Genomic DNA, 15,005 nt, shown 5'->3' with positions numbered 1-15,005 from the left:
CTGGACGCAGCTAGTTCGGTATTCCCAAGGTCACAACAATGTAGAAAATGCCACTACCAATGGTGGTGCTATAGACACTCGTTCGCATTGCCAGAAGTGGGAGGCGCGTGAAGCTGCCTGCTGCAGCAAACATCGCTTGATTGCATTGGAAGATATATTAGATGCTGCCATCTAGGCAAAGCCAGGCGAAGCTTGTAACAGCATGTGTTCGGCATGGGCATGGTGCATGGCTTGGCTGCAAGGATAAAATGCGTCTGGAATAAGTGTGTGTCCACATAATTCAGCCTCCTGCCTTTTCTTTCGTCCCTGATGACTTCAACAGCAACCTGTGGCGATCTTGTTGCTCTTTGGCACATAGTGGGCATTAAGGAATGTGACTGCTTAGTGGTAGCTCAGCTGATTTACTTTTCGGGGAGTGCAGCACCCAGCAAAGACACTCTGTTCATTGATGATGGAGTGCCCTTGTGCTCTCTCTTAATGTCACTCGCTTGATGTGAACTGAGCTTATCACTTTCGCTTCCAGGGAAAAACGGGAAGTCTCGAAGAGTGTTAGCAGAAACATTTTTATTAAATGAAATAAAAGGAATATCCTTATGTATTATATATCAAAATGCAGCTAATTGAATGCTCTTTCACAAGCGATATAAATATTCTGCGTAAAAACTATCACATTATCAAGAAAAAGACTCAAAATGAAAATTTTATGAAAAAACTACAAAAAAAGTTTAGAAAGGCATGCATATACGAGTAAAAATGTGCAGTAAAAAATATCCAAAATATTTGGCAAAATGTATTGTTTCTTAAATATAAAGAGCTCTCTGTAGCATCAGTGCACTCATCAGCACATCACAGCCCCTGACTCTCATGCCACTGAAGGAAACGATTCCGAGTAGGGTGGTAAAACACAAGTGTACATTGCAAGTACTGCAAAAACAATTCGTGTTCCTTTTCTGGCTTGTGGAGGAGCGCGAGCTCACCACCGAGATCTGCTACACAAGTTCTTCTCTGAATGGTCGTATTGAGCCTTTCTTTGCAGTTCCTCTGGGTTGTGGTGCGCTGGAAATAAAATAAAACCATTTACACAGGCAATATCAATGCAGCGGAGCGAGAGTGTTTCCACCACCGTACACTACCCATGAGGACGTTGTAATCTGGCCTGATTTATCTACTCCAAGCATGCTAGAATTGTATTCGGGTGTAAGCAGTGGTTTCGTTACAGAAATTTGAGCCCAAGGGTTTTTCCTTCTTTTTGCCGTGACAGTCACATTTGCTGTGTGAATGGTGCTCATCATGTTCACAACATTTCCATATACCACGATAACGGAACCATCTTACGTCGCGCTCTTCCCATCGTGTATCTTTCACTTCATCAAGAAATCCTTGACAGTCTTTTCTTGTCGTACCACAAGCCAACGTTCTTCGGTCGATCAGGTGACTAAACAGGCGCGTTGATGTGTAAAAATTGTTCATAAATATTTGATACCCGTGATCTGGGTATTCGGCACACAGCTGGCAAACCACATCAAAAGCTAATTCATGAGTTCCTGGCTGATCACGCTTGCCGGTATATACACTGAAACGTACCGTGTATCCGGTGCCGGGGTCAGCTAGGACCCAGAGCTTATAGCCCCATTTTGTAACCTTGTCTTTCATGTACTGCCTGATGCCCGGTCGCCCCTTCGACTTTGCCATCCATTCGTCCACGGAGAGATCACGATGTGGCTGGAAAAGTTTTGCCGACACCTAATTGATGTGCTCCATGAGCCACCGTACGAATCGGAGCTTCCCTCTGGATAGCTTGTTCACATCATCCAAGTCAGCAACATGAAGCATAGCAAGCAGTGCTATGAAACGGCGCCGGGGCATTATCCGTTGCAGGAGCAGGCAACTGTAAAGGTCTCCCACACTCCAGTAAAGCTTCAGATGGGGAACCTTGACGAGGCCCATGTAGATGATGAGACCAATGAATGAATTTCATCATTTAATCTGGGGTCATTTCTTCCCACGAACCATCGGAACAAGCGTGCGTCGGTTTTTCCAGTATTTTAGTCCAGCCATATTTGTTCGTGCTTTTGCAAATGGTTGCGATCACTGGAGTTGTGAAAAAAAGAGTGAAGAAGTCAATGGTCGTGAGAAATTTTTTGGGTCAGCTCCTGAGTGCCATGCCCATGTAGTCTGTTATGTAAACACCAGGTGCCTGTCTCGGTGCAAAGACAATCTGCTTCTGTGCTGGACGTCCTTGCCATACGTCGTTGAAATCTTGCGAAATAAAGATAAAACAGTAAGAACATGTTGAAAGCAAAAACGAAACTCACCTTTGACCACTTGTTGAACTTCCAGGCTGATTGCCCCCTGAATCGCTGCTGGTTTCATCAGTGAAATCCACCGTTGAAGCAGCGCAATTGCGAGCTCCACGTGGCTTTCCGTGCGCAACAAGACGTGAACTTGACGCCATTCTCGCGTGTACCCGAAGCGACCACACCCGAGATAATCTGTGATTGTGCGCCGCCGCCTATCGGAAAAAAACATACTCCGAGATTGTTGGAGTAGTGTTCAAAATACTGCGTAGATGGCGCTTCGTGAAATTATGCACAAAAACTTTTTTTTGAAGTGCGTTGAAAACCATTGGACGTATATGGCCGACGGCCCTATGGGCCGGTCCCGAAGGTGTTGAACATCACTTAGCATCAGTTGGCAGCTTGTGCTCAATCTGTTCATGTGTCTTCTTTGTGGTGTCCCTTTCAAGTTTCACGTAATTATTTTCATGCATAACATCAGTCGCTTGAGCTGAGCCAAGTAAATTGTCCAGCAGACAAAATAGCTTCCTGGTCACGAGTGTAGTGGATGACACAGTGAGGGTTTGAGGACAAACTGCTTTGTTTTACAGATTAAATATATGTAGGCTGCTTGTCGGATGCCAAACACAAGACACGTAATCACATTTCACACGTGTCAGCACAGGTCTTCGTAGCAGTAACGAAATTTCTTTACATGTAATTAATAAGTCAAATTAGTTGAAAATGCTGTATAAATTAGAAGAAAAAAAAAGAACGGAAAAAATTAAATGAAGTGAAATAAGGACACTTACGTGAGAAAAAAAAAGCATTAGGATTTAGGGCATAGGTTGCAAGTAATATTGGTTATTGTTCTTTTTCAGGGCTCGAACTCGGACTTAATCTACGACTGCAGTGCTTCATGTGAAGAACCACTGCTGTTCCGTTTCAAGAAACGAAAACACAAGAGGGTAAATTAATTTTTCTTCTGTAAAAGGAAAGTTGAACTGGATGTCTCCTGTTATTGTAAACAGAGAAATGATTTCTTGATGGCCTAAATTCGTAGCAATGTCAAGCATCAGAAAATGTGATTGTCAGCCTGTATTTCGAATACTTATCAATATTAATGAGAACTAACAGACAATAATGCCAAGGAAAGTATAGGGGGAATTATTTGTAGTAATTAGGATATAAATGTGAAGACAGTAAAGTGGTCGAAAAGATAACTTGCCGGCGGCAGCGACCGAACCTGCGACCTTCGAATAACGTGTCCGATGCTCTACCACCGAGCTATGGCGGCGGTCATCCTCTCGTCCGCTTTATGGGGTATATACGAGTGGACAAGAGGATGACCGTCGCTGTAGCTCAGTCCATCCTCCGTTTGTAGTAGCCACCTCTAGTTCGTGAAGTTCTCACTAGATGGCGCTGGTGGCGTGCGCCAAGAGGCTTCCTCTAGGCGCGCTTTCTCTTTCACTCAGAATCGCCGGATGGAAGACAGATGGCACTGTATGGCTCGCTTTATAATATGAAGAATGATCCCTAGATAGCGCGTGTTAGCGCGCCAAGAAGCTCCCTCTTGGCGCGCTTTCTCTTTCGCTCGGAGTCGCCGGATGGAAGACAAGGCTGCGGAACGGAGGGCACAGAAGGTGGCGGCAGCGCGTGCTCGCAGACAGAATCCTGAGGTGAGAGCCCGCGAGGCCGAAGCTGCACGTCGACGCTGCGAAGCAGATCCCGCCGTTCGAGCCCGCGAGGCCGAAGCTGCTCGACAAGCTGCATGGCTGTGGCAAGAAGACCCCGCCATTCGAGCCCGCGAGGCCGAAGCTGCACGGCTGCGGCGCGAATCGGGATCTTCAAAATGTGAAGGACCATGAAGCGGCGAGAAAGCGCGCGTACCGGCAGGCAGAGTCCGAGGCTATGCGAGCACGTGAAGTGACTGCAAAACGCATCAGGCAGGCTCTGCCCGAAGGCACCGATGCGCGCTTCCAGCGGGACTTCCTTGACAACAGTTTCGGCCATAGTTGTGGTGTGTGCGAGAGATTGTGGTTCTCAAACAATCTAGTCACAGTGCGTTACACGGAAGATTCACGGTTTACCGATGATTTCCTCCGGAGCTTCGCCTCACTCATCATCATTCACCACGTGGATATGCTGTGATTTTTTCTCCCACGTTTTAGCAGAGTTCTCACTAGCTTCAATAACATCGGATTTATTAAATGCGAAGCATTTCTTAGCGAACCTTTGGCACTTTGAGCGTTTTTATCTGTCTGTCTGTTTGTGTCTCTCTGTATAGCTAGCTAGACAGACAGACAGACAGCAGACAGACAGACAGACAGACAGACAGAGGTCTAGCTAGCTAGCTAGCCTAGCTAGATGTCTGTGTCTGTCTGTCTGTCTGTCTAGCTAGCTATACAGAGAGACACAGACAGACAGACAGATAGCTAGCTAGCTAGCTAGCTAGATAGATAGATCTAGCTCGCTAGCTAGCTATACAGACAGACAGACAGACAGACAGACAGACAGAGGTCTAGCTAGCTAGCTAGCCTAGCTAGATGTCTGTGTCTGTCTGTCTGTCTGTCTGTCTGTATAGCTAGCTAGCTAGCTAGATCTATCTATCTAGCTAGCTAGCTATACAGACAGACAGACACACAGACAGACAGATAGATCTAGCTAGCTATACAGACAGACAGACACAGACAGACAGATAGATAGATAAAAATACTCAAACTTTGAATGACCGGCCGTAGAGGTAGGGGCGTAACTTTGATGTAGCCCAGATGATGGCCAGACACTCCTTTTCTGTTGTGGAGTAGTTGATTTCTGCACTTCATAGCGACCGGCTAGCATAACTGATGATCCTTTCCAATCCGTCGGTCTTCTGCACAAGGTTGGTGCTGATTCCTATGCTGCTTGCTTCGGTGTGGATTTCCGTATCGGCGTATTCGTCGAAATGCGCAAGTATCGGAGACGTCTGCAGGCGTCGTTTCAATTCTTGAAATGCTTGAACTTGCGACGTTTCCCAGCTGAATTCAACGTCGGCCTTCGTGAGTTACGTCAGTGGCTCGGCGATTCGTGAAAATGCCTTGACGAAACGTCTGCAATGGGCGCACAAGCCGAGAAAACGGCGTACGACCTTCTTGTCGGTGGGTGGCGGGAAAGCAGCGATGGCAGCTGTTTTCCGCGGGTCTGGGCAAACACCATTGTTGCTGATCACGTGACCCAAGACCAAGAACTCCTCGTACGTGAAGCAGCACTTTTCAGGCTTCAAGGTGAGTCCTGAGGCCTTATTGCTTCAAGTACAGCTTCAAGGCGCCGAAGGTGTTCGTCGAAGTTTGAGGAAAACACAACAACGTCGTCCAAGTACACGAGGCACGTCTGCCACTTCAAGCCGGCCAGTACTGTATCCATAACCCGTTTAAAAGGGGCAGGTGCCGAGCAAAGACCAAAGGGCATGACCTTGAACTCAAACAGGCCGTCTGGTGTTATCAAGGCAGTCTTTTCTCGGTCTCTTTTGTCGACTTCAGTAACCGGTCTTGAGGTCCATCGACAAAAAGTACTTTGTGTTGTGAAATTGATCCAGGGTGTCGGCTATCCGGGGAAGGGGATACACGTCCTTCTTCGTGACTTTGTTCACGCGACGATAATCGACGCAAAAACGTAGAGTCCCATCCTTCTTCTTCACTAGCACCACGGGGGATGCCCAAGGACTCGACGGCTGGGTGATGTCGTCGCGTAGCATTTCGTCGACCTGTTTTTTCACAGCCACGCGTTCTCTCGTCGAAACTCTGTACGAGCTCGACGGAGTGGTCTGGCACATTCCTCTGTTATGATGCGATGTTTTCCACGGGGGTCTGCCGAATTCTTGACGACGACGAAAAGCAGTCCTTGTATTGCAAGAGCAGGGCTTTGAGCTGTTGTTTGTGCTTCAGAAGGCTGGGATTGATGTCGAAAGCTGGTTGCGGAACTTTATTTGTCAGAGTAAGCTCGGGAGAATCGGTGAGGCCGAAAGCATTACTGGCTTCTACGATTTCTTCGATGTAGGCGACCACCGTGCCTTTCCTCACGTGCTTGTACTCGTTGCTGAAATTCGTGAGCATAACTGTTGCTTTCCCTGCCCGCAGCTTGACTACTCCTCTTGCGACGCAAATGTTTCGGTTAATCAAGTGGTGCTGGTCGCCTTCACCGACACCTTCCAGGTCTGCTGATTTCTGAGTGCTGACGGAAATGATGATGCTGGAGCGAGGGGGAATGGTGACCTGGCTTTCCAGCACATTCAAGGCGTGCTTTCTTGGCGGAATGTGCGACAGTAGTGCCTTTTCCGTGGACAGTGTTATTGACTTGGACCTTAGGTCGATGACTGCACCATGAAGGCCTAAGTCCATACCAAGCATGACATCTCTCGAGCAACGCTGCAGCACTATGAAGTTCGCAGGATAAATCCGGTTGTTAAGGATGAGTCTCACTGTGCAGATTCCCTCCGGCGTTACGAGGTGACCTCCAGCTGTCCGGATTTCGGGGCCTTCCCAGGCTGTCCTAACTTTCTTCAGCTTTGTGGCGAACTGTCCACTGATGACAGAATAGTCGGCTCCGGTGTCAACGAGGGCTGTGACGCTGTGGCTGTCGATAAGAACGTCGAGGTCGCTAGTTCGTCGTCTTGCGTTGCAGTTAGGTCGTGGCGTCGAGTCACAGCTACGTCGATTTGTTCCGCTGCTTCCACGTTGTGTCGTCAGGTCTGCTACGGTTCGCGAGGTTTCGTCGTCAGGGTTCTGTCTGGTTCACGTCGTGTCCTGAAGGTGTTGTCGTGGCGTTGGTGGCGGCGGCAGCAGAGGATCGTCGGTATTTCGTCGTACAGCAACCGCACTTCCATCGGTTGCTGCCCTTAGTTTTCCGGATGCGGGCTAGGTGACCTGCACCGGGTTGGGCCAGTGTATCATCGGCGTGGAGGAGAGGCATAGCGGCCTGGCAACGGCGATCGGGAAGGTCCTCAGGGGGGTCTACTACGCTCCTGCCAGATAGTCGGCGATGTCACGTGCTCGTTCACCCTGCTGTGGACGCGGTGCGTCGATGGCGAACCCGCGCAGTCCCACCTGTCAATACTGGCAGCGGCGGTAGGTGTGGCCGGCTTCTCCGCAGTGGTAGCAGAGTGGACGATGGTCGGGGGCGCGCCAAACGTTGGTCTTCCTCTGCGTGTACCGCTGGCCGGCACGCGGGCGGTATGACGTCAGTGGTCGCGGCGTTGGTGCCTCGCAGCGGAACTGCTGGGGCGGCGCGGCTTCTTGACGTGGGCGAGGAGGGGGGGGCGTTGCGTCGGGCTTCAGCAGCATAACTCATTGCTTGCAGCTACGGCGGCGCCGGCTGAGGAACACCCAGTGACTGTTGGATTTCCTCGCGTACAACATCTGCAATCGTCGTCACTTCGGGCTGTGCAAAAGGTGCAAGCTTCTGCAGCTCCTCTCGCACGATGGCTCGGATCGTTTCGCGCAAGTCATCGGAGCCGAGGGCATGAACAGCTGCGCTGTCTTGAAATGATTGACGATTGTACTGCCGGGTGCGCATCTCGAGCGTCTTCTTGATGGTCGTTGCTTCCGAGACGAATTCTTGAACTGTAGATGGCGGGTTCCGCATCAGCCCGGCGAAAAGCTCCTGTTTGATTCCTCGCATAAGAAAGCAAACCTTCTTGTCCTTGGGCATAACAGGGTCTGCATGACGGAACAGCCTTGTCATCTCTTCCGTGAAGCGTCACGTTTTCGTTCGGCATCTGCAAGCGGGTCTCGAGCAGAGCCTCAGCCCGCTCTTTCCGGACGACGCTCGTGAATGTCGCAAGGAACTTGGTGCGAAAGATGTCCCACGTTGTCAGGCTTCGGTCTTCGTTCTCGAACCAGGTACGAGCGGCGTCTTCCAAGGCAAAGTACACATGTCGTAGCTTGTCATCGCTGGTCCAGTTATTGAAAAGGGCGACTCGGTCGTAGGCTTCAAGCCAGCTTTCCGGGTCTTCGAATAATGATCCGCGGAAGGTTGGCGGCTCCTTGGGCTGCCGGAGAAGGATCGGCGCAGGCTGCACGGGGTCGGTCATCGTCGCTGCAGTCGATGTTGGGATCTGGAGCTGCCTGGTTTTTTCTGGAAGGAGCTCGTACTCTGGCTGCAATCCCTTCTGCCTGCGGCTCATTCGACGATTCGGGTTTTCTTTGCCGTCGTCCTCGTCGCGGCTTGGGCTCGGGTCAGCATATCGCGGGGGTGTGCGGATCATGAAAGAAGCAGCACCTCCACCAGATGTCACGTGGTCGTGACGTCGATGAAGACAGCGGCCAGCGTGTTCAAGATGAAACTGTTTATTTGGCCGAACTTGTGGCTGGGAAATGAAAAGTCGAACTACAGCAATACATGCTGTACACTGATAGTGGCGAACAGGGCCTCGGCCGTTGATAAACTGCTCATGGCTGGGATGCGCCTTCTTTTGTACATCACGCATCGAACTTTCAAGTCTTATCACTGGTTGTCGCGCAAGCGCTAGAATAATCTAGACTATTCGCGTCCTGCGCGCAATCTTAACAAAACGATCTACTACACTCGCGAAGCTTCTCGAATGCTACGGTGGGGTCAGCGTCGAGCGTTGATAACCGTCCTTGCTGGTCAAACCCGAATACATCAAAATAAAAGAAGAAGCGGGCATGGCAATACGAAGATTGTGTTCGCGGCTGGGAGATCAATGGCGACAAAAGCCCGCCAAGCTCGTTTAAGTTCGCGCACTGGCAGAAAAGGCGAAAGGTCGCGTCATGAAGCCATAAAACTTTTCAATTTGTGGACGAGGTAGCAAACGCAATATCTTTAGCAAGCGTGATAACGACGACACTTTTCCTGACAGGAACCTAAAGCGCACTTGATGAGGACGCGATCGCACGTTCCACCAGCCAGCGCACGGCCGGCAAGCGGCTGGAGCCTTGCCGGCGCTGGTGCAAAGGCTTCTCCGTCGCCTAGGCAAGCACCATCCTTCCCCACTCAGCTAGCCCGCGCAGCACTGCTGCGATCTTTTTTCTTTTTCCTCGCTCCGCTCCTCGTTCGTTCACTGCACGTGCCCTCGCCCTTTGTAACGACCTCGTCGCTCCTTCCCCAGCGGCGTACCTCTTTTGAGAACCGTACTCACTACCGTATTTGTCAGAAATATTTTCCCACAACCACATTATAAACGGTATTTCATCTTGGGGGACTGCACAATAAGTGGCATGCGTGTACATGGGGTTCTATGGGAGGGTAAACGGGAGCTAAAAATCGCATTGTAACCGGTCCTGCACTATGTGCGGTTATGTTATAAGTAGTCTGCACTGTACAACGTATTCATCACATGAATTCATGTTGTGCAAATGTGGGTGTATAGCCCAGTAGTTACGACAGCTGTCTTTAGGCTCAAGTCCCGCCTTGCCAAACTTCCTTGGCGAGGCGCCATCATAACCCTCTCCCCATCTGACCGAGCATACAACGCTCCTCACCATTGCCACCCTCTGAGCAAGCCCTTTTTTGCCACTCTTGGCGAGGCGCTGCTCTTTCCGCTGAGCCTCACCCCTCAGGTCATGTGAGCTGCGTGATGCCTAGCCTACTATTAAGGTGAAAGCCTTAGATGACTCCTCAAGCACGAAAATTGACCGTCGGCAGCGTCAATGTCATGAGTAAGGAGAGGACGTATGGACGACGAAGACGACGAAGTAGGAGGAGAAGCACGCGGAACAGGCACGAGCGCGTGCAGGGTAGCACACGGCACGATGCGCGTGACACGAGCCGTAAACGAAGGCAGCAGTTGGATGAGCTGGCATTGTGTGCGTGGCTACTGGAGAAGAAGGTCGCATTGGCAGCTACGTTCTGTCAACGGGAAGGCAGCGGACATTCGATTCCGGAGGCCGTGACGCTGGCACTCCGTGGCGTGGCCGTTGACATCGACACGCTCGGGCGAGGCTCCTCGGAGGTGCTGCAGCACCTTGCGGCAATTCTGGACGCACCAGCAGCAGTCCCCCTTCAAGCTTCAGCCAGCAGCAATCCCCGAAACGCCACGTCATCGGGTACAGCAGGGGCCGAGCTCGGACTTAGGCCTGAGCGACAGAGATGCCTTGCCACGTCAGCGACTGGGAAAAGGCTTACAACAGCTTCGTGGTCTGCTATGCATCGGGACGACAGAGGATCGTCGACGACATCGACTGGGGAACCAGCACAACGGAGGCTGGACTTACGGTGTGTAACGGAACCAAGTAAGAGTGTTCCATTGGCGAGGCCTAAGTGGCCAGACAGACTCTAGTAGCGACGCGAGTTGGAGGTGGAGAAGTACTGAGAATTGTGTTTGTCTATTTTCGCATATTGCTCTAGTGTTTGTAAGATTTTCATTGTTAGTTGTTTTGAGTGTTTTTCGTATAGTTTTTCTTGTGTGTAATTAAATTATGTTTGCTGTGCCTACCTGCGCCTTCTCAATCTATCTCCAACGCACATGCCTCCGAGATCAGTGACAGTCAACACGAGTGATGCAAAAAAATTCGGCAGATTCCTCTCTTTGTGGGAATCGGTTTCATGTAAAGCAGTCAGCGAGTACTTCTATGCAATATTTTATGGCTTTGAGCCAAGCGTTACGAGGTGGATCGATGAGTTTTTGTAAGTGTAGTTGTGTGCACGTCGTGGGCTTACCTAGCACGTCGACAACACTGGCGTTTAAAGGGTAACTTATGGTGTGGTGTAACGTCAGCGCTAATGTTAGAACACATACGTCAGTATTATCGAAACGAACTTCACTTTACAGTGCAATGATACGTAACTTTCGCTAATGCATTCCTCCGGGGTCGAGCAACGCTTGCATGTAGCTTGCTGAATCATAGGAATAGAAATGTAATGTTTATTAGACTGCTATAAAGGCGCAGCCAACACTGGAAACACAGAACCTAACCTGGCATGACGCCTGTATCGTAGGAGCACACATGCAGTGTTGTTGCTTTGTTATAAAATTAGATAGCCAGCACCACTACCACAACTGACGTTTCACTGACATTACGCCTGCATAGGCTGTTTTTTTAAAGCAGTTTCTATACCTGGCATGGCTCTATGGTAGTGTAGCTGACTGCCACGCAGAATGCTTGGGTTCGATTCCTGATGGGATCCTAATTTTTATTGTTTGCATTCATCGGGTCAGCGCGGTCGATTTTGTTTTTTCTGAACGCTCTCGCATTTAAATTACCAATGTCTGTTCTCGCCATTCCTAGGTAGATATAAACTGTCAATCACCTGTGGCGCATACCCGTACACTGCGGCCTGTGGTAAACGGGTATGTGCCACTCGTGTCTGGACGAAAGGATTTGGCGGCATACGCAACAGAATTTTCATGTTATTCATGTCCTCACATATTCATATTTGTCAAATCCTCTTACCCTCCCATGCCAATTTTTTTCTACACCAAATTAAGGAAGCGAGCACGAGAGCACCCAAACGTAGGCGGCTAGACAGACAGACAGACCGACCGACCGTTCGACCGACTGACCAACAGACGCACGCACGCTCAAAGTGCCTAAGGTTCGCTAAGAAATGCTTCGCACTTAAAATCATCACGTGATGACATCATTATGACATCACAGATGGCCAGAATCATGACATCACATGATGTGTCATCACATGACATCTTCGCTTGGTCACACTCGTTGTGAAACTGCATTCCGAAACCCGGACATGTCCATGGCTGTTTCTGTGGGGGGGGCTTGCAGATATCTGCACCATGTGGGAGCAGCAATACAAAACACTACATGGCCACTCCCCTGTGTGCACTTTTTGCAAGCTGCTCGACGCCGCATGCAGCGCTGGCGTTGTAGTGAGTGTTTATTAGTTTATTTTTGGTCAACATATGATGCGACGATCAGCTGACCCCCAATTTCAGCCAACAGCGAGTTCTGATTTTGATACATGGGGCCTATGAGGAGTTTCACAACTCACGATTAAAAACTCTGGGTGGGCCACTCACGGAGGAAGTGCAAGACCACATTAGGTGCAGAATGCTTTCAGGGGGGATCAGATTTGTCTTAGGTAAATTCATAAGGTACCCGTGAGTTTCTATTACAACTACAACAACGATGACAGCACAGGGTAGACTAAGACAGCTTCGTTCTAAAAACGAAAAGTCCAGTCTGCAAAGGTAGCTTCACAGCAGTGCTTCACAGCTATGCAAGGAAGCTGGTTTATTCCATGCCAACTGTACCATGTGTGGCACTCGACAAAGATAACTTTCTCTAAAAAAATTGCAAAATTTTCCACGCATAATACATCAGTTGTACAGTATTTTCCCAAAATATTTTGAGCAACAAAAATTTTTTCGGCATGCGAGCGTCGCTTGACTTTCATAAAATGGTGAAAAACCAGGTGTGAACAAAAAATTTGCTATCGAACAACCATTTCACACATTCACAACACTTGCATTTTCCGGGCATCGCGTTTTGATTATAGGGTGGCCAATATTTTAGCTTTATGTGTTTGTTTTCTTAGTGCCGAGGTGAAGTTGAGGAAATGATAGCATTTCAGGAAATTTTTTTCCAAAAGACAGTTACGGAGCAAATGCATCAGTTATTTTTATTGAACTCTGCATAAAACATAGTTTCTCCTAAATTTTGGTTTTTGTCTCTGTGCAGCACATGGGCTCGAAAAATAAATTCTGAACTTGGCCTATGTTGAGACATCACTATGGGGCTCCAAGAAAAAATGAGAACAAAAGTGGGTATGAAGCATAACAACTTTCTCCTCAGAAAGCTTAATGGAGGTAATTGAATGGATGGTGCATGACGTCACCCACAACCGTGCAGACAGAAAATGCCAAGCCATTTCTCTCATCCTGATTTGGGTGGTTGCAGGCTGCAGATCTTGGTTGTACAGTGAGATCAATTTTACATCGGCTGTATTGCTTTTCAGGTCACCCATACATGCACATGTGCAACATAAAAGAGCAACTATCATCACAGCCAATCGTCGTTTTCATTGCCCATCTCTTTGTTTTATTTATAGCGAGACCGATATAAAAAGCAAAAAGAACGAGAAACTCTACGGCAGCATCCTGGATGCACCGCCTACAAAGCGATGTACAGCCAATACAGCCACCCTAGCTCAGCCTGCAGCATGGAGAATTTGAGTAGTGCTCTCGAAAAAGCAATAAAATTATCACAAATATTTTGCTGACAAACCTTCATGACACAAGCCTTAAGGAAATGCAAGCAGCAGTTTGAAAATTGGCCACACCGTGACTAGAGCCTCACGATAAATTTGAGGTGGCCTTCTTCGAGCGGCGCAGCCATGCTTTGAAATGGTTTTTCTGACCCGTTTCTAAAGCACAAATAGAATCATCAAGTGGGGAGGATTACGATGACTTAAGCGGACGACAATTTTCTCTAGGCTTTATTCCAGCAGACACACTGTGTCAGGAGTGCCATTTACGAGCAGCAAACCACAACAGTGTCTTTGACGCTTCCAAAACATCATGTCTGTGGCACATGAAACAACCAACAAAATCCAGATGTCCCACACGTTAAGATTCCAGACAATGTGAACAAAGCCCTGGAGACCATTGGTGAACGTTGTGGAGATAGGTTGGCACTAGGCTTACCTACGAGCGCGACCGTGTAGGGACGCGACGTTCTCCACTGCCGCTGCGTGCGACGACGCTGCGGCCGGGTTCGTCGTTTTCTCCGACACGGCGCAGAAACCACGCACGAGACAGGGTAACAGCAACAACGGGTTTATTAACCCAAGATGCAGCACAGTACGACACTCACGGGCTTGCAGGCCGTATAGGGAACTCCGCAAGACCGAGCAAGTACGCTTGCCAGCGGCGCTACGACTCTCACACAAAGGGCAGCAGTCGAGCACACGAACGAGAAGCCGCCTGCTAGAGCAGCGCGTCAACCTCTCATCAAGGCCTGAGAGCATCTGACGCGGGCAAGCCCGCGCCAGACAGAAGCGAGCTCAAGGGGGAAGGGGGTTGTCACTGGCGGCCAATGAGGAGAGGCGTTGCGCAGTGACGTAAGCTAGCTTGGTGGCGTGAGCATGTCGAGGCATGCCCGGACGCGTGCCCGCGCGGGGCCAACACACGCGCTAGCTGGGGAATGAGGCGCCAAAGGGGAGGGCGCACTCGATTCCCACATTCCCCCCTCCTAAAGACCAAGGCCAGCCTGTGAAAGAGGCTGTCCGAGGCCAAGTGGTCCACAGCCCAGGAGAACGAGGGCAAGACTGCACAAGGGCGGGCAGCCAGCCCGCTTGAAGTTCACCGGTCTGGAGAGGTTGGCAGCCGGGAACCTAAGAGGCGTGGCTGCCCGTTGCGTGCGGGAGCCAACCGCCGAAAGTCGCTGGGACGGGGGCCTCACCGGAACGGTAGGCCGGAACAGCAGGCAGCCAGGAACGGAAGCCGGAGCGACTACGCTCGGGCCTGGGCCACAGCTTGAGTGGGCGGACCAGCCGCCGGGGGCGGCTGCTGAAGCTGCCAGGTGGGTAAGGCAGGGTGGTGGTGGCTGCAGGCCAGAAGGCGGGAACCAGGTCACAGCTGGAGGGACCAGGGAACAGCAGGCCATCAGGTCTGGAACAGGCTGGTGGCAAGGTAGAGCCAGGCGCAGGGGGACGACTGGGCGATGCAGGAGTGGACAGGAGTGCCCCCGGCATAGCCGGCTTGCTCAAAAGGGGTGCCTGCCTGACAGTGCTGCCCAACAAAAGGGGGCGCTTGCCAGGTTATGGCTTGGACAA

The 15,005-nt window shown here is 50.1% G+C and overlaps 1 protein-coding gene across 1 annotated transcript in view; it reads left to right on the top strand.

Annotated features, from left to right (window-relative positions):
• Nucleotides 1-15,005, top strand: part of LOC119397704 (intermembrane lipid transfer protein VPS13A) — a 1,038,245-nt gene that overhangs the window by 746,509 nt on the left and 276,731 nt on the right. The window contains exon 55 of the mRNA XM_037665124.2: nt 3,158-3,244. Coding sequence (XP_037521052.1) covers nt 3,158-3,244 — 87 coding nt within the window. The remainder of the gene's footprint in view (nt 1-3,157; nt 3,245-15,005) is intronic.

This window comes from Rhipicephalus sanguineus, chromosome 6, assembly GCF_013339695.2.
Source record: "Rhipicephalus sanguineus isolate Rsan-2018 chromosome 6, BIME_Rsan_1.4, whole genome shotgun sequence".
In the NCBI taxonomy this organism is placed as follows: domain Eukaryota; kingdom Metazoa; phylum Arthropoda; class Arachnida; order Ixodida; family Ixodidae; genus Rhipicephalus; species Rhipicephalus sanguineus.
Note: the sequence above shows the minus strand (reverse complement) of the source record. Positions and strands in the feature narration are given on the sequence as shown.